The sequence below is a fragment of the Lepidochelys kempii genome, chromosome 3 (genome assembly GCF_965140285.1).
Source record: "Lepidochelys kempii isolate rLepKem1 chromosome 3, rLepKem1.hap1, whole genome shotgun sequence".
Lineage (NCBI taxonomy): Eukaryota > Metazoa > Chordata > Testudines > Cheloniidae > Lepidochelys > Lepidochelys kempii.
Window position 1 is genome coordinate 70,455,996 of NC_136382.1, and position 21,380 is coordinate 70,477,375.

Consider the following 21,380-nt stretch of genomic DNA (forward strand, 5'->3'; position numbering starts at 1 on the left):
AGTAGCTGGTACAGTATCTACACACATACAATTCTCTCGGTTATAGTACAAATGCAGGGTAACATTGTCTCAGAAAAATGCGGTGTTCTAAGTATGATGGGTCCAAGAGAGAATAACAATCCAGATAATGAAATTGCTCCCCCATCACACCATAAACTTTAGGATTGTTGGGTTGGCCCTGTTATAGAGATGGGCCCAGGTGTGAAACCTAGGCCTTGAGTTCAGATTCTGGACTCTCCCAAAAGTCTGTGGATCCAAGCATCCTTCTGTTTGATTTTGGAGCCATCTCCAGTTCTAAGAAGCGGATGAAATCAAATACTGACAATTCTGTCATATCTACTTTTTCAGAGTCAGTTATTTTCTGTATGCCCCTAATCAGCCCAAAGGGACAGTTTCTGCATTACATGCGTGTTTTTTAATCATGTGGGTGGATTACACCTACATGAATGCCTATTTCATATAAAGTTAACAAAACTGGAATAAGAATGGGATTTACCCAACTGTTATTTTTCCTATTGTTTGATTTGGCTAATTATTATGTCACAGTTTTAAAAAGCGTTTTAAGGATTCCTCACTGCCAAAAAAGGGGATTTTATTTGCCCAATGGCAGCATTATATGTGTATTACAGTAAAAAATTTGATATAAATACTACCTATCTTGGTGGAGTGTAGGAAAATACTGTACACTTTGTCATTGTAAGTAATGCCATTATATCTTTCACACTAAAGAGAATAATTTATTATTCTACAATCCACCAACAATAGATTTTTTTATATAAAGACACTTTTTGAATGCACATGTATATACACATCTATTGTATTCTGCAGCATCAACTCTGATGCCTGAGTCATGAAATATTCCAAATAGTATTATAAACAGGTGAACAGACACACTCGAACTGTAACTACATATATAACTAAGTTTTGGATTGCCTTGGCAGAGACAAACTACAATACAACTTTGATGGGTAGAGAAAACACATTATATGTTGTAGGAGGCAACAGAATATAAATTCTTTGTGTTATTTTTATCTAAAGTAAGGTATAACTAGAAACATTAAGACATGCCATACTCAGCAGATCCTCTTGGCTACATCATCAACTCCATTGCTCTTACTGAAGCTAAACCTTCCCTAGACAGAACCTAAAAGATTTAAAACATTTAAAATGATGAAAATGTAGACAATGGAACCTGCTAACAAATCACCACAAAACATATTTCAAATTGGCAGGAGATGAAAAGATTGCTCCTCATTTAAATCAAGGTAATCAGCTTAACTGTGGAGGATTTGAAGTAGATTAGAATACAAGCTTCTGTAGGCTTGACTAATATTCCCTATGTTTTATGGTAAAACACACTACAGTTCTGTTCTCTAATCCCAGACTTATTTCTATTTTAACATGAACAGCAATGGAATATATGACACCAGTGAGGAAGTGATCTAACTTCTGGAATTAGAGTGTTTCGTCATGTTTTCCTTAAAGGGTCAAATTTTCTCTTCTAGGATTATGCCAACTCCAGCATACAGGTTTGTTGTTTTCTTCCATTGGCAATCATAAGGTTAAATGTTAAAAATCTAACTATACAAATATGTATTTCTATTTAAGCTTTTTAAAATAAAGACTCGACAAAGTGTTGAAGTTAGGATTAACAACCATACTATCAGCATTAATAACTTCTCTGGCAGCCAGTTATTCTGTTTGACAAAGTTCTTTTTACCTAGTTCCCACTCTCCCTTTTAAAGAGAGGCAGCAGTTGGCATACTAATCACTGTGGTTTGTCTTTGCAACACAACGTTTTTTTACTTCCTTGGGGGGGAAAAATACAAGGATTAGATCCAAAAATATAGTGCATCTTATAAGCAGCATATATCCTTAGAAAGACATAATAAATTACACATACAATATATAAAATAATAGTTTTATACTGCAGCATCAAACTCTGACGCCTGAGTCATCATATGTTAGGAAGTCTGTGATATAAATACTGCGATGTCCTGATAACATGGCTGACTTTTTTTCATCGTTACCTCTTTGTTCCAGAATCAGCTTTTAATGAACTTTAATTACTTCCAAGGCACCTCCAGATAACGCAGAGAAACAAATACATTATATAATGTAGTATTCATTTGACACAAGTATAATAAGCCTAAATGAAATGAGGTTTTCTGGCAATACAAGTATAGCAAAGGTAAATAAAAAGGAGAACTAGATGTAGACTGGACAAAGCTAGATGCTCAAGAATTCACACTCATGCTATATTGGTGCAGCATTCAACATGAAAACCCTAGCACAAAATTTCAAAGCACTACATTAGAGACCAGAAACTGCAGCTTTCTTCATGAATAACTGCATGACCCTTATTTTAAAAGATGCATTTTTGTTGGCTAAACCCCTTCATTTGCTAAATATTGTAGTTAACTTCTTTTAAAAATTGCATTTTTTGGTCAGCTGTTTTAATATCTCACCACAGATTGTTTATTTCGACTCGTGTCCAGTTCTGAAGCTAATTCTCCCAGATGTTTCCCTTTAAAGTTAACCCAGTAACAGTTTTGAGAGCTACATGGTTCAGAAGAGCAAAAACATATGTGTGTAAATATATAGGTCAAGGAAGCAATGACAAATCAGTCACTTCTAATGGCGAAGAATGAAATCAAACATCACGAAAAGCTTGAAAAAAGAGAGAGAGAGAGAGACACACACACACACACACTTTTTTGAGCAGTGGTTTTAAATATCAGTTCCCATGAAAAAGAAAACCAGGAGGCCCAGCACCAGAGTGAGCCGGGTCGATCCCAAGAGCTGCAGCACACGTTCTGTGGTGGCTTTGTTTGTTTGTTTTTAACAGTTGGAATGAGGTCAAGAGTACCAGTTGCACATGAGTCGTTAGCAGGGTAAATCTTCATGCCAGGAAGCTAATTCAAACTTTGTATCTATCTATATAGGAGGTCACTTAAAAAAAAAAAAAGGCAACAGAAAGTCTTTAAAATACTGTCAGTTGACCAAAAAAATAGCTATGACGCTAGAATGTGATTCACATTTAGTTTTAAACTCTAGCTTTCACTATGGTCTCACAGAAACAAGACAACTCTGCAAAACACAGAGCTGCTCTGCAATGTCAATGAATTCAAAGGAAAATCAAATTCCTCAGAAAGAGCTTCTAGATCAGTTTCCTGCACAATATGGCTGGAGGGGTGGGAAGTGTTCCAAATATATTTAGATCTCTATATTTTAGAAGAAAGGATGACGTCCCCCCTTCTTCAACTGTGTGAATTAGGAATTTGTGGCATTTGGATATCTCTGAACATTTAAAGATAAGGATTTTGCACAGAAACGGTTAATACTTAAACATAAATTATGATTTTTTTTTTAAAAATCACATATCCTACATTATATACTAATTTCTTTGTACATGCAGAAAAAAAACATTTTTCAACAAACATGGCACATGCTATATGCATTTCCTCCTCTGTAGCTAGGCTACCGTCGTTTGGGAGAAGAGAGCAGAAGCAAGACTGGCAAGTCCGTGATGGCCCATGAGCACAATCTCAAAACACAAAAATAGAGGAGAGAGGGAGCTGATTCCTCCTCCAGGAAAAGATGCTGATTTACTGAGTGCCTCAAAAAAGCACCAGGACACACCCGTAGTGTAAACATTAGCACAATAGAACCTACTGTCACTTAGTGCTTGTGAAAAGCTGCTTTTTCAAACAGGTGTGCCCAGCTGGTCAATTTTGCAGCAAGAGTGAACAATGTCAACTGTAGAGCATGGGTGGTGTTGTCCAGGATAAAGCCTCAGTACTAGCCACACACCCTGGCGCAGATAGGGCAAAGAATCACAAAATAAAATTCAATACACTTATCAGAATACTAATACTGATACTACTAATTAATAATAAAACGGTTACGAGAACTTTTTGTCTATGCCGTACATCGATGTCATGCTCGGAAAGCTGCTGTCCCACGCTATCATAACATAATTTATTCATTACCTGTTTCACCGGATCACTTGAGATACAAATTCAATACAGTTACAACTAAGCCAATTCTCTGAGCAGTCTCCTGTGAGACAGCGCTGTTTTAGAAGCTGACTTGTGCTGATGACAACGCTGTAGAGTAAGAGGATTCTATAACACAACACTTCAAAGGGTAAGCAACCAAATCAGGTAATGTTTTGCTCCTTACGGGATACAGCGTTCACTTGACTTCTGTAAGCAAACATCTGCAAGTCTCAGTAATGGGCCTGATCTTGCAATTCTTTCCTACATGACTAGTCAGATAGATTTCAATAGGCCTGATTCTGATCTCACACCCGTGAGAATCAAGAGTAAGTCTCCTGAAGTAAATGGAGTAACAACTGGGTAAAACTGGTGGGAGATCAAAATCAGGGCCAATGGGACTATACCAGTGGTTCTGAACCTGCGGCCTGCTTGTGGCCCACTCAGCACACAGCTGCAATCCATGTGACATCCTCAGGTCCATACAGGTAGTATATATATTGTGTGGATGTGGGCCACAAAACACACAAGAGAGCTGCACATGTGGCCCACAATGGTAAGTCAGTTGAGAGCCACTAGACTATATGTATGAGCAGTGACTACTTGCCTGGGAAGGGGTGCAGATTCGGGGTCTGATCCAAAACCCACTGAAATTGATGCGTGTGTTTCCATTTATTTCGATGGGCTTTGAGGACCTTGGACCCCAATTTAGGAACATATGCTTGACTGATCTGCTTTTTATATTTGATTAAAGAGCAAAATGCAGCTTACCATATAGTCCAAAAGCATCATTAACAGTGTTTAAATTTTGTTTGGGAAAGAAAAAGAATATAAAAATATTCAAGCAGATTTTCTTTTACACATTATCTGGTGAATTCAGTATTTGGCAAGATTGTTCTTCCTACATAATCATCTCCTGAGTGTTTTTTCTATTAGCTAAAACTTTATAATTTTCTTTCAACTATAAAGTAAAGAATACAGTATACTCAAGTTATACTGAAGTCACAACTTCATTATGAAAAGAGGTTTGACCAGAAACTCAGTGCAAGTGGCAAAGTTGACCATTACTGTACAGTATCTGCAAGAAAATAAAATAAATCCACATTGCTCAAACGGCACAAAATGGCTGTGCCAAAAACAAAAACCTGGCTATAATAAAAATCTCAGATAAGCTTCCAATATTAAAATTTTATAAATAAGTACAAACTGAATGATATTGCTGAACTGTGAACCAAGAAAAAAAAAACCAAACAAATCATGTAACAAGTTACCAAACTAGTTTCTAGCATTAAAGACAAAAAAGGAATGTTGGAACTTGTTTATACAATATAAATGAAAGTTTCCAGTTGTAGGATGAGAAAAATTGAGGCATGCAGGGACTTTTGCATATGGATATATATATTTTATATATATATTATATATAATATGTACAGTTTCGCTATAAAACTTTGATGTGTAAAGAAGCTGTCTTCAATGAAAAATTGAACATTCAGAGGAAATTCCTGAGTTAGGGTTTTGTGACATGGGTCACCGAGAAAAAAGCTGCAGTGGGGTCCTCAGAGGTGTTATGTCCATCCCTGTTAAGATTGAAATTAACATACAAAAACAGACAGTGTTGCCACTGTTTAATTCCCTGCCTGAGCAAGGGATAGCACCATTGTGAAGATAACTCCTGCTTGTAGAGAGGAGGGAATACTTAAAAACAGTATTGCTGCTAAGACCACTGTAGTGTGCACCAAATACGTTCTTCTAGACAACAAATGAATGCTGCCACTGGCTGACTGAAGAACACCTGACCAGGTGTAATGTAAGGTTACAAGTCACTAGGTGTAATCTTTCCTAGGCTGCTCATCTGTTGTACATTTATCAGTCATTTCCTGACAGAAGTCTACTGTCACTGTTTGGCTACTCTGTTCTAGAGGAAGCTCTCTTTCTGAGTAAGTACCTTGGGCAGCTCCATCAAGCCCTCTTTCAGCTGTACAATTTTCTGAGACATTGTTAGGTAGCCAGTGAGCTCCTATTTGCACAGAGTCTTGCTCTGAGCAGCACTGCATGCCTTCCCCAACACACTGGGATGTCACTAGGTTTTGCTCTACTCCAGCTGGTGAAGGGTTGATATTGGTGGCTGTTGGTAGATCCATAGGCCTGAGAACAGGGCAATATCGGTGCAGGGCTTGGATCTGTTCAGGGCTCTGCATATCCCTACACACTTCTTGGGAAAGACATGAGAAGTTATCTAACAATTCTCCCATGCATGCTTTCAGCTGGTTCCTTTCAGACAGTAATTTCTCTTTCTCACACACCTGAAAGAGAAAGAAGGCATCTTAGCTTCACAAAAGGCCACTGACTGCAGTTAAGGCTCTATTCCAGTTTTACATGTTGCTTTATCCACTGTGTAAAATTACAGACAACATTCTGATTTTGTATGGCACAGAGTAAGTCACAGACACATGCAATACTTCGTCCTCCACCTGCTCTGCATGGACTTGTTAATTGCATGCTACCATCTGCAAGATGTTTGGTTTGAAGAGAATAAAGCCACTAATTCTTGGAAGGCCGTTGTTTTCCTCAGTCATACTGTGGTCACAGGACACACACTTTTGGAAGATGACTACTTTCTATGAGAGAAATCCACTAGCTGCATAAAGTTAGAGAAATTGGGTTCTAAGCAGATGGAATGAGGAAGGGCTGGGGAAGTAAAATTTACCCTAAAACCCAAGATCAGTCCGTGGGACAACTGTGCATTCCCTCTGTGGTTTACATTCCAGCCTACAAATAACTACACCCTTCTGCACAAGTTGGACAGGTTGTTGGGACCACAGGCTCTAATGGAAAAGTGATCCCGTGGTCCCTGCCAGAGCCTGCTCCTTTTGCGGGCTTCTGTTCCTGCCTGTGTGCAGCTGGCATGTGTGACTTCCATGGAGATTGTTGCAAACGGGGTACGCTGTGCTCTCTCAGGCAAATCTTTTAAGTGAGCCTTATGTGATGCAGAAGATCTCATGCTGCCCTCATGCACCACGAGTGAATTTCATTATACGTGAATTAGATGAGCAATTCTTCTACATTAGCCATTAGGAACTAGTGAACTGTGGTCACACTTGACCTCTGCATTATTTATCTAAGATCCCTCCACTTAGGATCTTATATTGGCACCCATCACTATCGTACCAGTATGTGTCCCACAAGTAAACACACCAGTGAGATCTCTCTCCTTTCCCTGCTGGCAAGGACATGCTTACAGGTTTGCTTTGTTTTTTTAATTAACATAGAAAAATATTAAGGTATAAGCAAGAATAAGGATAGCTGGGTTTTATAATTTGCTCTGAGTGCAGCAAAGTTAATGGTCATGGTTCTTTTGTTTGGCAGCAAGTTCTAGAGGCTCAGGTGAAAGCTGTCTCCTGTCCTCATAAGTCTCTTCTCATTAGACAATAGTTTCATTATTCCAGCGGAACAAAGCTCTTCTGGGTGGCTGTAGCCAGGGCTAGAGACACAATTTCAAGTAGCCAGGACCAGTTCACGCAGAGCTATGAAAATCAGGACAAAGATCTGGGACTGAACTCTGTGTTCAATAGAGAGAGTGGCGAATCAGGGTGATACATTTCTGACAATGTGTATTGCTGAGTAGGCAGACTGAGTGCGCATACACATACACACTCTAAAGAAGACCACAGGGTTTATCTTAATTAAAAATACTGTCAAAAATACAAAAAGCTGCTAAAATGTAAAGAAAAGGCCTGAAATTACAAAGTTTAAAAAAAAAGCAGATTCAGTCCAGAAGGGACCATTATGATCATCTAATCAGACCGCCTCCATTAAACAAGGTGTTGCATTTCACCCAGTAATTCATGCTATATATTGAAGATGCTCTTGATCGTTTAAAAAAAGTGCATGTATGAAAGTTAGCTGCAAGACGACAATGGGCATCAATTTGTTATGTCAGCTTCAGACCCATTATTGGAATAAGAGTTACCTTTTCCATAACTGGTGTTCTTCAGGATGTGTTGCTCATGTCTATTCCACAGCAGGTGTGTGTGCTCGCCACGTGCACTGGTGCCGAAAGTTTTTCCCCTAGCAGTACCCGTAGGGGGGGGCACCCCCCAGCGACCCCTGGAGTGGTGCCTGCCTGGCGTGGTATAAGGGGAGCTGTACGCTCCCCCCACCCTCAGTTCCTTCTTGAGAGACAACTCCGACAGAGGGGAAAGAGGGCAGGATGTGGAATAGACATGACCACACATCTCGAAGAACACCAGCTACGGAAAAGGTAACTGTCTTTTCTTTGAGTGATTGCTCATATGTATTCCACAATTGGTGATTACAAGCTATATCTGTTGGAGGTGGGTAGGAGTTCACAAGTTCCCAGGATGGAGGATAGCCCTGCCGAAGCCGGCATCATCCCTGGTTTGGGGGACGATCGCATAGTGCGAGGTGAACGTGTGAACTGAAGACCACGTGGTGGCCCTACAAATGTCCTGGATAGGAATGTGGGCCATGAAGGCAGCCGATGAGGCCTGCGCCCAAGTGGAATGTGCCCTCACAACGGGTGGAGGGGGGACACCCACCAGCTCATAACAGGAACGAATTCATAATGTGATCCAATTAGAAAGCCGTTGAGTGGAAATCGGCTGGCCCCTCGCGTGCTCAGCTGAGGCGATGAACAGTTGCGAGGACTTTCTGAATGGCCTGGTCTGCTTGAGGTAGAAAGTCAGAGCCTGCCACACATCAAGCGTGTGGAGACTGTGTTCCTCACTGGACGCGTGAGGCTTGGGGCAGAGGACTGGTAGAAAAATGTCCTGACCCATGTGGTAGGCGGAGGCCACCTTCGGGAGGAACGCCGGGTGTGGGTGGAACTGGACCTTGTCTTTATGAAAGACTGTTCCCCACATGGGCCCTCCGACGCATCGGACACCAGCTCCAACAACAGGGCCCTGTCCCTGAATGAGACCCCTTGGAGCATGTTGTTTGGGGAGGACCACCACCGTAGGGAGGTGATCACAGAGTCCAGCACAGTGAGGAGCTTGCCCATCCTGTCCGTGGCCTGGGAGAACTTTGAGGTGCACCAGAGCTGGAGGGGCCTCATCCTGAGTCTGGCGTGACAGACCATGTACATGTACACTGACATGTGACCCAAGAGTTGTAGGCAAACCCTGGCTGTTGTCACCAGAAACCCTGCGACGGAGTCAATGAGACTTTCAGGGTCTTGACTCTGTCTGCCAGGAGAGAGGCCCTGGCTGACACTGCATCCAGGAGCGCCCTGATAAACTCTATGTGTTGGACTGGGACTAATGGGACATGGTGTTTTTTACCAACAGGCCCAAGGCGGTGCACGTGGACAGGAGGAGCGCCACGTGATCCCTCACATGCGACCAGGAGGTGCTCTTGACAAGCCAATCGTCCAGATAGGGAAATATCTGGACCCCCCGCCATCTGAGGTAGGCCGTTACCACCGACATGCATTTTGTAAACACCCTGGGGGCAGTGGACAGACCAAACGGGAGGAATTGGTAATGATTCTGTCCCACCACGAAACAGAGGAAGTGCCTGTGTCCCTCAAATATGTGGATGTGGAAGTATGCGTCTTGTAGATCGAGGGCAGCATACCAGTCCCCAGGATCCAGGGAGGGGATGTTGGAGGCCAGGGAGACCATGCAGAACTTGAGCTTCACCATGTACTGGTTCAGACCTTGGAGGTCCAGGATGGGCCTGAGCCTTTGGGATAAGGAAATAACGGGAGTAATACCCCTTGCCCATGAACTTCTTGGGCACCACCTCTATCGCTCCCAGACCTAGGAGCCACCCCCCCTCCTTCTCGAGCAGAGCTTCATGAGAGGGGTCCCCCAAGGGGGACTGGGGTGGGGGGGTGGTTAGGTGGGGAGGAAGTAAAGTGGAGGGTGTAACCCTGGGAGAAGGTGTTGAGGACCCATCAGTCCGAGGTTGGCCATGACCATTCTGGGAGGAAAGCACACAATCAGTTGGAGAAGGGAAGCTTTATTGGGGGTGGATCCCTGATGAGGACTGGTGCGGTGCCCCCAAGCGTCCTGTCAAAAACGCCTTTTCCCCGCCTGCTTGCCCTTGGAGGACCCATGCTGGCGGGGGCAGGCCGAGACTGCCTGTGAGGGTGTCTCTTGTAGTCCTGCTGCTTCTTATGGGAGGCCTCATACTTCGGGAGGGCAGCCTGGGCGGGAGTCTGCTGTGGCTTGAACTTAGGTTTTGCTGGAGCCAGGACATAGGGGCTCAGAGTCTGGAGGGTCGTGCGGGAGTCTTTCATGCCCTGCAGCCTTGTATCTATTTCCTCCGCAAACAGAGCTTTCCTTTTGAATGGGAGATCCTGTGGTGGGGATCGAGGACTGCCTGACATGGGCCTAGCCTCTGTCCCAGACTTCTCTCAGTGCCGCTGCGAAAGAGAGAGTCTTCCTGGCCCTCTTGGCATGCTCCGTGGACAGGGAGCGGTGCCAACAGGTCGATGGCACTGGAGGGACGCCATGTACCGACTGGTTCGAAGCAGCGCTGGATAACGATTCGGAGAGGTGTCCCGGGGTCGGGGTCAGCTCCAACTCCATCAGGATGGCCCAGAGCCTAATGTCCCTTTCTCTTTTGGTCCAAGGCTTTAACGACTTGCAAATCTTGCACCTTTCGCTGACATGGGTTTCTCCAAAGCAACGCAAACAGTCTGTGTGCGGGTCACTGCTTGGCACAGAATGCTACAAGAGTGGCACGACTTAAACCGCAGGGCGCTGGGCATGTCCCGGCCCAGGCTCACTGACTAACTAAACAGCTAACTACAGGTACTAACACTGAACGAACGAACGAACAGATGGTTCTGGAGATGAGCTACAGCAAAGCTGGAGCAGAGCAGTTCCAACGCACCCTCACTGGTGGCAAGAAGGAGCTGAGGGTTGGGGCAGTGCGCGGATCCCCTTACACCACGCCAGGCAGGCACCACTCCAGGAGTCAATCACCCCCTAATGGTACTACTAGGGGAGACACTTCTGGCACCAGTGCACGTGGTGAGCATGCACACCTATTATGGAAAACACATGAGCAATCACTCAAAGAAGAACATATCAAACTGGAATTCAAACTGGAACAGGTACAGAGAAGGGCTACTAGGATGATCTGTGGAATGGAAAACCTGTCTGATGAAAGGAGACTCAAGGAGCTTGGCTTGTTTAGCCTAACCAAAAGAAGGTTGAGGGGAAATATGATTGCTCTCTATAAATATATCAGAGGCATAAACACCAGAGGGAGAGGAATTATTTAAGCTCAGTACTAATGTGGACACAAGAACAAATGGATATAAACTGGCCATCAGGAAGTTTAGGCTTGAAATTAGATGAAGGTTTCTAACCATCAGAGGAGTGAAGTTCTGGAATAGCCTTCCAAGGGAAGCAGAGGGGGCAAAAGACCTATCTGGCGTCAAGATTAAACTCGATAAATTTATGGAGGAGATGGTATGATGGGATAACATGATTTTGGCAATTAACTGATCTTTAACTATTCATGGTAAATAGGCCCAGTGGCCTGTGATGGGACGTTAGATGGGGTGGGATCTGAGTTACTACAGAGAATTCTTTCCTGGGTATCTGACTAGTGAATCTTGCCCACATGCTCAGGGTTCAGCTGATCGCCATATTGGGGTCAGGAAGGAATTTTCATCCAGGACAGATTGGAAGAGGCCCTGGGGGTTTTTCGCCTTCCTTTGTAGCATGGGGCACGGGTCACTTGCTGGAGGATGCTTTGCACCTTGAAGTCTTTAAACCATGATTTGAGGACTTCAATAGCTCAGACATAGGTGAGAGGTTTATCACAGGAATGGGTGGATGAGATTCTGTGGCCTGCATTTTGCAGGAGGTCAGACTAGATGATCATAATGGTCCCTTCTGACTTTAATGTCTATGAGTCTATATCGTTTCCACACAGCTATGAGAATGGGAAAGAGACAAAGAGAACAGTTTACATGAAAAAACACCACCTGCCAAAATATTGATAAATCCACCAAGAAAACAAAAATAAACAGATGCCCAAGTGTATCTTGAGATGAATAAATCATGTAAGAAAATGTATATTATGTGTGTGCAGATAAGGCAGAATGTAAGTGGATGGATGGATGGGTCTGTGAGAAGCATGTAATGTCATGAGCAGGGAATAGCATTTCACACATTGCCCATCCTTAGATCACCAGCGTAAAGGAGGTTGCTGAGGTCTGCGAAATAAGGATAATGAAAAAAATTCCATCCTTAATAAAAAATAAAGCACTCCAGGTGATATTATATACATGAAAAAATGGAGACTTACTGGTCACCTTGGGGTACACAGTGTGACAAATTAATTTCAAATAAAGGCCTTGAGTCTTTAAGTCAATGGGAGTTTTGCTATTGGTTTTCTTATACAAAAATTAGTATGTGATCCTGAAATTGAACACTGTCTTACAATGTGTATATGCAAAAGGGCAGAGTTAAGGTTGCATGAGCTACCTTAATTTTGGCATTTCCTAACCTTTGTACTTCATTTTCTTCTTTTAATGTATTCTGTATGGCAAAAAATGTCATGGAATGCGTTATGGAAAAAGGTAGCAGTGTTAGAACAGAGGATGTTTTCTGAAGTTATCTTTCAGGCCAGTGCTATTGCGACCAAAAGACAAGGCTTTCTGATCAGGTCATAGCCATGAAATGAAACTCTGGCAATGAGTTTGGGACTACATTACTTTGGTTTCAGAGATTTTCTAGTGTTATTGCTGGGTAGCTCTCATTTCTTTGGATATTTAGATTCTTTGTCTCGAGGCTTTTTCGGTTTCTTTTCTATATTTTCAGTCTACTTGCTAAATTAAGTTGTTGAAAATAATGTGTGGTGAGCTGAAACATTCAGAAAAAAAACAACCACCCTGCACTAAACGCAAGAAAATAATCTCAACATGGAGATTATTTCATACACCTGAGTGCTCCACTCCATCATAGTAATAATAATCATGGTCTACAAATACTTGGCATGTTTGAAGTATTTTAAAGACATCGTCCTGTTACTACCCAATTGTGTGAGGCAGAAAGATTAAGTGACTTGTACAAGGCCACATATAGGGTTGGTTTGAGGCAGTGAGACTGGTATTTTGGATTTCCAGTCCAGTGCTTGACACTCTAAATCAAGTATCACTGAAAAATTAGTTTGTGTACTGAAATTAAATGAAATTAAGAACATATTCCTCCCTGCCATTATGCACAGCATTGCCTTGAGATTATCATAAGGTATTTTGATTGACATAACTAGTGACATATACATGCAAGCATGAATCTGGGTGAAGTGTAATTGCTTTGATTCAAAACCAAAACAATAACAAAAAACCCCACTCAGCTACCTGCCTTTGTGAAATAAAAGTAAGTTGGTTATTGAGATTTACCTCATTGAACTTAAATTAACTAAAAACTGCACTGGAATTGTTTTGAATATTTGTCCATCATTCAGCCGACAGCCCTATTATCAGATTTAATTGAGGCCACAACAAGTAACTCACCAATTTGCGGATTTCACATTCTAAGTTCTGGATACAGTCCAGTTTTCTTTTGCGGCAGCGCTGAGCTGCAATCCGGTTCTTACTGCGCCGGCGAACATCATGGATGAACTCTAACTGTTCTGAGGTTAACTTGTGCATCTTTATCATCATCTGGAAATCATTCCGTGGAAGATCTGTGATTTGATCTACAGGAAAAGGAAGCTTCACCTAAAACAAAAACAACCAATAAAGTTACAATTTGCTTGGTTAATACAGTAGGAACAATGCTGTAAAAGTCACTTAATTGTTTTTCCCCAAACAAATGGAGCAGCAAAAGTTTCATAATCTCTTTGGTAACAAACACCCCATCAAAGCCAACAAACCAACCAACCCACCCATCCACCAAAGCTTACTGCTGCCATGTGATTGATTTTGTGGGGGAAATAAATTATTTGGGCCAGATTCTCAACTGTTGTAAACCCATGTAATTCCACTGAAATCAACAATGCTTTTCTGATTTACACCTGCTAAAAATCTGGCCCTATGAAACTAGTACTTCAAAAGAATTCTCATAGAATCTCTTACACAAACATGGAGCCTAATCCTCTCAAGTGGGAAATGTGTTATGGGAGCAGTTAATTGCTACTGATTTCAATGGGGGTAGAGGATGCCAAACTTCACACAGGATCAGATCCAATTTTGCAGTGGGAGTTTTATCTGCAAATGAACTATGGGACTAAGTCCCAGACGAGCTGCCATGTTAAAAATGCAACCTGAAAACATCAATGGGATCACAAAGTTATATATAACAGCAGCTAGGATTGGTTTTACAAGCAGTCCAAATTAACAGCGCACCATGTCATTTGGAAGGGTCAGAGTAACTGAAAACAATCCTTATTCTTTCTTTACTAAAATATGTAAAAAAAAAGACATTTACTAATATTCCATTTAAAAAAAGTATGACAAAGTCACATTTACTAGAAAAAAAATCTAAAACCTCATTTATTGAAATTGAAACATTTATTCTAAGCTCTTGTACTTCTGCTCTGATGTCATAGCTGAATGCAAACACATCAGTCATCTCTTGATTTCGGAAATTCTAACCCTTTCTCCCACAGTTCTCGCAAAAAGAAAAAAAACAAAACAAAAAAACACAACCCCAAACACACAACAAGACGGGATGGATCACTTTATAATTACATGTTCTGTTCATTACCTCTGAAGCACTTGGCATTGGTCACTGTCGGAAGAGAGGATACTGGGCTAGATGGATCTTGGTCTGACCCAGTATGGCTGTTCTTATGTTCTAATGCAAGTTAAAGCTGTAAACACAGTCTTTGAGACAGCTAATATGTCTGTGCAAACCGAAATGTTGCTGGATGAATTAAACAAAATCAATTTCTGGCATAAAAACTGTTTCACAAATTGTGTGAACAAATGAGAGTTGTGTGCAAAAAGACCAAACAACTGTAAACTGGAGCCTTACTTCCCTTTTAGTGAGACAAGGTGGGTGAGGTAATATCTTTGATTGGACCAACTTCTGTGGGTGAGAAAGACAAGCTTTCAAGCTACACATGTCAGGACCTGAAGAAGAACTCTGTTAGCTCAAAAGCTTCTCTTTCTCACTAACAGAAGTTGGTCCAATCAAAGATATTACCTCACCCACCTTCTCTCTCTCTAATATTCTGGGACCTACAAGGCTATGCTGTCTTTTTAGTGTCGTATCTACATGGACCAAAAGATGGCAGTAAACATTTAATTTCTACTGTGATTATACAGTTCAACTCCTATTTAAAGAAGCAGACTATACAGTACTTAATAATTGGCTACCAGAGAAAATACATTTAGTTTCTCTAGCCAACCAAAAGATTCTGGTGAAAAGGCTCCTCTGATATTCAAACATGCAATTACTACCCTCAACCAGTGCCCTTTAAGTATGTAGAGATAAAGAGATTAAGTGCACAGATAACTCTAAAATGAAAACACCTTTTTCCGGTTTGTTTACATCCAATAGTTTGCTAGGGACACACACATAACAAAACATACTTTGACATTCTTGATAATTTAATCTCTTCACGTCGGCAAACATGCCCGCAATTTCGTCACTTCTTTATTGTTGCCTTGCATTTCCATGCACTCTAATGTCATTGCTCCATTTTTCACTCAGCCCCAGCCACGTGAAACTTGGCACAAGCACCTACTGTATCCTTTCACACAGGTTTCATGGAATGAATTTTTCCTCCTGTCCCTGTGAAACTATGGCTCAGAAACTGCTTAATATTGTAACAGATCACACTGCAGATCAGTTTAATGGAAGAAGAAATACTAAGCCGGTGCTGCCAAGGAAAACAATACTAAGCGTATATACACAGAGATTGACCTTAGACATGGTGATGTGGACTACCTTGTTTGCAAATGACTACCTACTGATATGAAGAATGTTTGATTTCCCTTTCATACCCTTTGGACAGTAAACATAAACTTAGTGTCATTTGGTTTGCTCTTAAGCCTCAGCCAGTGCCTGGAAAACAAAAAAACCTGTCTGTGCATTCCTTTGGAAAACACCACAGTTTAACCAGTAAAAATAAGGCTTTTACATTCAAGTTTTGACACCAAGAGTGAAAACAAGTTTTAATTGTTTTGCTCAAAAAGTTGTTGAAATGCAGGCAAATTTCCTGTCTGCACATAATGTCACAGGGAAAAGTTCATGTGGCAATACATTGGAATCTACTTGTAAACTCCAGCGAGAAGCAGGGCAAGGAGACAGGAAAATAAAGAGAAAGATTCAGAAATGATGTGGGTTGAATGTGCAAACCTGGACGTACTGGGCCCAACTTTGCTCTCCATCAGGAAAACTAGAGTGATTCCATTGACTTCAACATGCAGAGTCACATGAGATTAAAAAAAGTAAAAGGAAGACAGTGGGAGAACATCAGTCTCATCCTCCTTCACTTTACACATTATTTTTAATGTAATGCCACTTTCTTCACCTTTAAATGGTGAAACTATTTCTCAGCTAAAAAAAGGCTTCTGGGGAGTGGCTGCTGTGGGTAACTATTCTATAGTGTAGTTATACAAAGCTAGTGATATTTTATGCTGATTGTGGGCCAGATTCTCAACTGATATAAACTGCAATGGAGCTATGTGGATTTCCACAAGTTGAGGATCTGGTCATGTCTCTAGCAATCTCTCAAAGGTGAGTAGCCTGCTGTATAAAACAAAACAGAGCTGCTTCTGAAAGAAAAAGGAAACTTTTCTGAACTCGGCCTTTCAGAGAGTAAGGAATTTTCTAGCCCCAGTTTGGGATATTTCAAGTCAGAAACATCCACAGAAGCCCCATTCTCTCAGCGAGTTATTACAGCAGAAGCTATACCACTGGAGAAGGGAGCTATATAAGTAACTATCTGTACAATTACTTCTGCTGGATTTTTACATCACAGCAGAGGCCCTGTTCTTCACCAAAGATACCTCATAAATACTGCAGCCTACATCACTAAGCATACCAACCCATTCTGCTATCGCTGCAGATCCCTAAATCCCCTAAATTATGGATGATACATTCACAGGAAAGATGGCCAAACAATGCTTGTGAAAACTAAACTCTGCCTATGATTTTGGGGACTTTTTCCTTCATCATTACCACGACAATGTCAGTGTAAATGTCATTACATCGAATGGCTAAGCAATTTAGTAGTGACCTAGATAGACAAGGACAGCCATTGACTCAGCAAGTGAAAGGCGCATACATAACCAATTAATTCTTTCAAGCTTCACTAGCTAATGCCAGCTTGGACAGTGTGCCATTTACTACTGCACTGCTCATGTACTGTACTAATAATTGCTTTTCTTCTGAATAAATGGACAGAATCAAGCACAGTACAATCCACATGAGAGACGTGAACATCTTTAGCTTTTCACTTTTTATTTCTAATTGAATTTTCACAGCATCTTACTTGGGCTGCCAAATCTCTTTAACAAAATACTAGAAAGGTGGCTGAACCTCCTTGGCTCTAGCAGCAACATTAAAACAATTGAAGGAGCCCACAGGGAAAGGTGTGTAATAAAGCAGGGACCCCTAGACACGGACAGCACCTTTAAACACAGGCCCGAAAAATCTTGCTCTTTTGGTATTTGCTTTGTTTGCACAACAACGTAAAAATTGCTACCGCGTTCCTTTTAAACGGAGAGCAGCAGCATAGTGACAGCCTGTGGTACTTAAATAGCTTGGCCCTGACACAGCTTGCAGCTCCTGGTGAGGGCATCTAAAGCAGGGACTGGCAACCTTTGGGACGCGGCCCATCAGGGAAAGCCACTGGCGGGCCAGGATGGTTTGTTTACCTGCCGCATCCGCTCCCACTGGCCGTGGTTTGCCATCCCAGGCCAATGGGGGCTGCGGGAAGTGGCATGGGCCACTGAGGGATGTGCTGGCCGCCACTTCCTAAGGCCCCCATTGGCCTGGAACGGTGAACTGCGGCCAGTGGGAGCTGCGATTGGCCACTGCAGGTAAACAAACCATCCCAGCCCGCTAGTGTCCTGGGCCGCCTGATGGGCCACGTGCCAAAGGTTGCCAATCCCTGATCTAAAGTATGGATTGTATCCTAGGAGTGACTTTTTGTGGGGAGTGAGAATTGTTTGTTATATCCTGAGCATACAATCACTGCTGTTATTTCTGATACTGTTTTCCTAAAATGCATTTAGAGGGGAATTTTCAAAAGCGCTCTACACTGGCCCAACTCGACTGCCACTGAAATCATACTGTTGACCCCCAGTGGGAGCAGCGTCAGGCCAACAATGGGGCTTTTGAAAACCCTGCCTCCCCTGCACAAACACTGTGATTTGTGAGTGTACACTGTGGTGAAAGCGTTCAGAAACAGAAACTGCTTTTTCTGACCATAATCTCCCCTCCTCACCCAGTGGAAAACCCATGAGAAGCCAAAGCCTAAAGAACAAAGAACAAAAACCATCTCTACAAGGGGCCTTCTAGCCTATGGCAAACAAACCTAACAAGATGAAAACCAAGCCATCTGTGGGATAATCATGCATAACAGAGTTTTGGAAGGGACTGCTCACTCTGTCTTGCCCTTCAGTATACTCTTCTCTCTCTTTTTCCCCCCACCAGCCACAGTCCTTCTCCCACCTGGATCCTGCCAGTCACTATCACCCATCCACAGTTCCTCTATAGACAACAGTTTTCACTCGTCTGCCATTTCTCCCTCCCTCTGCAGCCAGTCTTTCCACCATTCACTATGTGGGTGCTACTTCAGTGGACTAGTGAAGCTGATCAGCTCCTAGTCAGCACTGCTGCTCAGGACATGTGACCATCAGACTGGATACAAGGGTGACAACTCTCCAGAAATCACAGATTACTATTGCATTTATTAATAGGGACTCAGTACCGGGTTGTCTGGGCTGACCTTACATGGCACAGACTGGAATCCATTAACACTCCCAAACATAGGAGCAAATATATTTCTCCCCTCTCAAACTGCTGATTCCCTTCAAAAACTTTAATATTTAGTTTTTGGTCACCAGAGGAGCAGAGAACTGTTTCATCTGTCACTTGACATGAAGGCTTCTGGACTCTCATTGAAGAGAATTTGCCTTTAACATCTTCAATTGTACCAGCACTGCTTTTGTGAAAATTTCCTTTGAAATGCGAATCCCTAAATCCAAGTGGGAAATTCTTAAATATAAATGAAAGACATATTGAATAGGATTCCTTAGATATTAATAGTTCTTGGAAAACAGTCTCCTAACTCCTTCTGCCCTTGTTTATTCTTTTCAGGAAAACTGTATCTCAGTGACCTGATTTTAGATTTTATTTTTACCTAATGCAGAAGAATCTGGTGCAACAAATACATAGATTTCATTACAAATGATGTTTAGAGACAGGTTGCACCCATATTGTTTTATAGCAGCAAAAGGATATTTAGGAATATACATTTTACGAAAGCAAAGTACCATTGGGGAGAACGTTTCTGTTCTGGACGGTCTTATTTTTTTGCTGTTTTAAGCAAGACTGTTGGAAATTGGTCATGAAGCAAAAACAGCTGTATTCTTGTCAGTGGTATTACATTCCAATAATTGACTTTAAGTACTCTCCAGAGGCTGAGAGAAACGAGTGAAGAGAAGGATTTGTATGAAATTGGCCATTATATTAAACAATATGCCAATTCCATAAAATCCAGCTCAAAGGACTCTGGTGCAGATAGTTTCTCCTTCCTGCTCCTATAACTGTACTGCATTGTAACAGGGATATTTCTGCTTGCACCTGCTATTTTATCTCTCAAAGGTAATGGAAGACAAAAATCTCAGTAATCCCATCATACCCACACGATTCTTTCCAAAGGAAGAAAACATACAACACAGAGGCATTCCCCTCCCACCACCACCACCACCTATTTTCTGAATTAACTGATTTGAGTACATGTGCTTTTGCATGGCCCACAATCCCCAAGAGAGCAGTCACTGAAGTCTGGGCACTGATGACATGTTGGGACCCAAATCAAGAATGACCGGTTTAAAATCCAAATGACATTAGATACTTTGTCTGATAACTGAGGGTCAGAGTCCGTCAGCCATACTTACCCTGAGCAGTCCCATTGCAATCAATGGGATTACTCAAGGAGCAAGGTACTGCTCAGTGTGAATGAGGATGCAGAATATGGCCCTTTAGGTAGTAGGGATTAATTATACTCACTCGACTATTTCATCAGCTACACTTTAAAATACAAACAAGTAACCCATGAATAATTTTATCTCATGATGCATGGAGACTGAGGAACTACAGACCAGCCTGCAAAGTAATAAAGATGGCAAGGGGCAAAAATCACATTTTCAAGGCTGGCGGAAGCTAATTTCCAGGGACATGGATATTATAGAGTTTCTTAAGATGTCTATATGATAAAACTCTTCTTAAATGAGATTACATTGTATTTCTATCAGATGTTCTGTTGAATGGCCTTCCCAAATTCTCTTTTCAATCTAAGATCTGAACTGAGACTTAGTGCTCACAGAGTCTCATTTCCTGTTACCTTCGATTGTTTATCTGGGTTCAGAGATCAATACCACACCATGGAGTATTAATTTACTCCCACTAGCAATACTTTTCATCAATACATCTCAAAGTGTCCTGCAAAAGTGGACAAGCACGAGCATAATTCCTGTCTTGTACATGAGGCACAGAGAGTTGACGTGCCCAGTATTACATAGAAAGTCAATGGCAGAATCAGAAATAGAAGTCAAGCATCTTAATGCCCAGCCCTGTGCTCAGTCCACTAGACCACAACTTGTAGCCAGGGGCATTCTGAAGCCAGTTTCAGTACCCCATCTGTCTGTTTCTCCCATGAATGTCTTCCTCCTTTTGTCCTCGCCACCCTGTATGCATACAAAGCTCTCTCTAAGACTATCCACAAGACCCACCCCCCATCCTCCTCATTCAACTCCTTCAGACCCAGTTCTGCTGCAGCATCTACACACAGCAACAAAGACAGCTAATGAGTCATTTAAAACAAACAAAAATCCCAACCTCCCATTCTCTTTACTACACCATGCTATGCATTTGCCCTCACCAAGTAAAGGAATGATTTTGTGCTATTGCTGTATTCCCTCCTCCACCTTCTCCCTGCTGTCTTGTTCTCCCCTTGTAAATGTGACATCTAATATAGGGCTTGTGACGTGGCCATGCAGGGGCATGAGGCCTCACCCACTCCTATGTGGCTGCTTTAGAACCTGGATCTCAGATCTGGGTCCAGTTCAATGCTCTGGATATCCCACCCCACAGGAAGCAAAGGGGCAAGAGGAGGAGGAACACTGTCTCCACTACAACACACCTCTGCTCCCATCACAGACGTGGGAAATAAGATGTACACTTTCAAAACTACTTCACTGCCACAAATTGT

At 42.1% G+C, this 21,380-nt stretch overlaps 1 protein-coding gene across 5 annotated transcripts in view; it reads right to left on the reverse strand.

Moving 5' to 3' along the window:
• The window catches only part of BACH2 (BACH transcriptional regulator 2), a 261,959-nt gene continuing 240,579 nt past the window's right edge, over nt 1-21,380 (reverse strand). For 4 of the 5 annotated variants that reach the window (XM_073336767.2, XM_073336768.2, XM_073336765.2 and 1 more), the window contains 2 exons: nt 13,501-13,707; nt 1-6,301 (listed from right to left, as the gene is read on the reverse strand). In XM_073336767.2, coding sequence (XP_073192868.1) covers nt 5,822-6,301; nt 13,501-13,707 — 687 coding nt within the window. In that variant the 3' untranslated portion in view covers nt 1-5,821. Of the gene's footprint in view, nt 6,302-10,992; nt 11,916-13,500; nt 13,708-21,380 lie in introns of those variants that run through there. The other variant, XM_073336769.2, reaches the window with a different exon arrangement.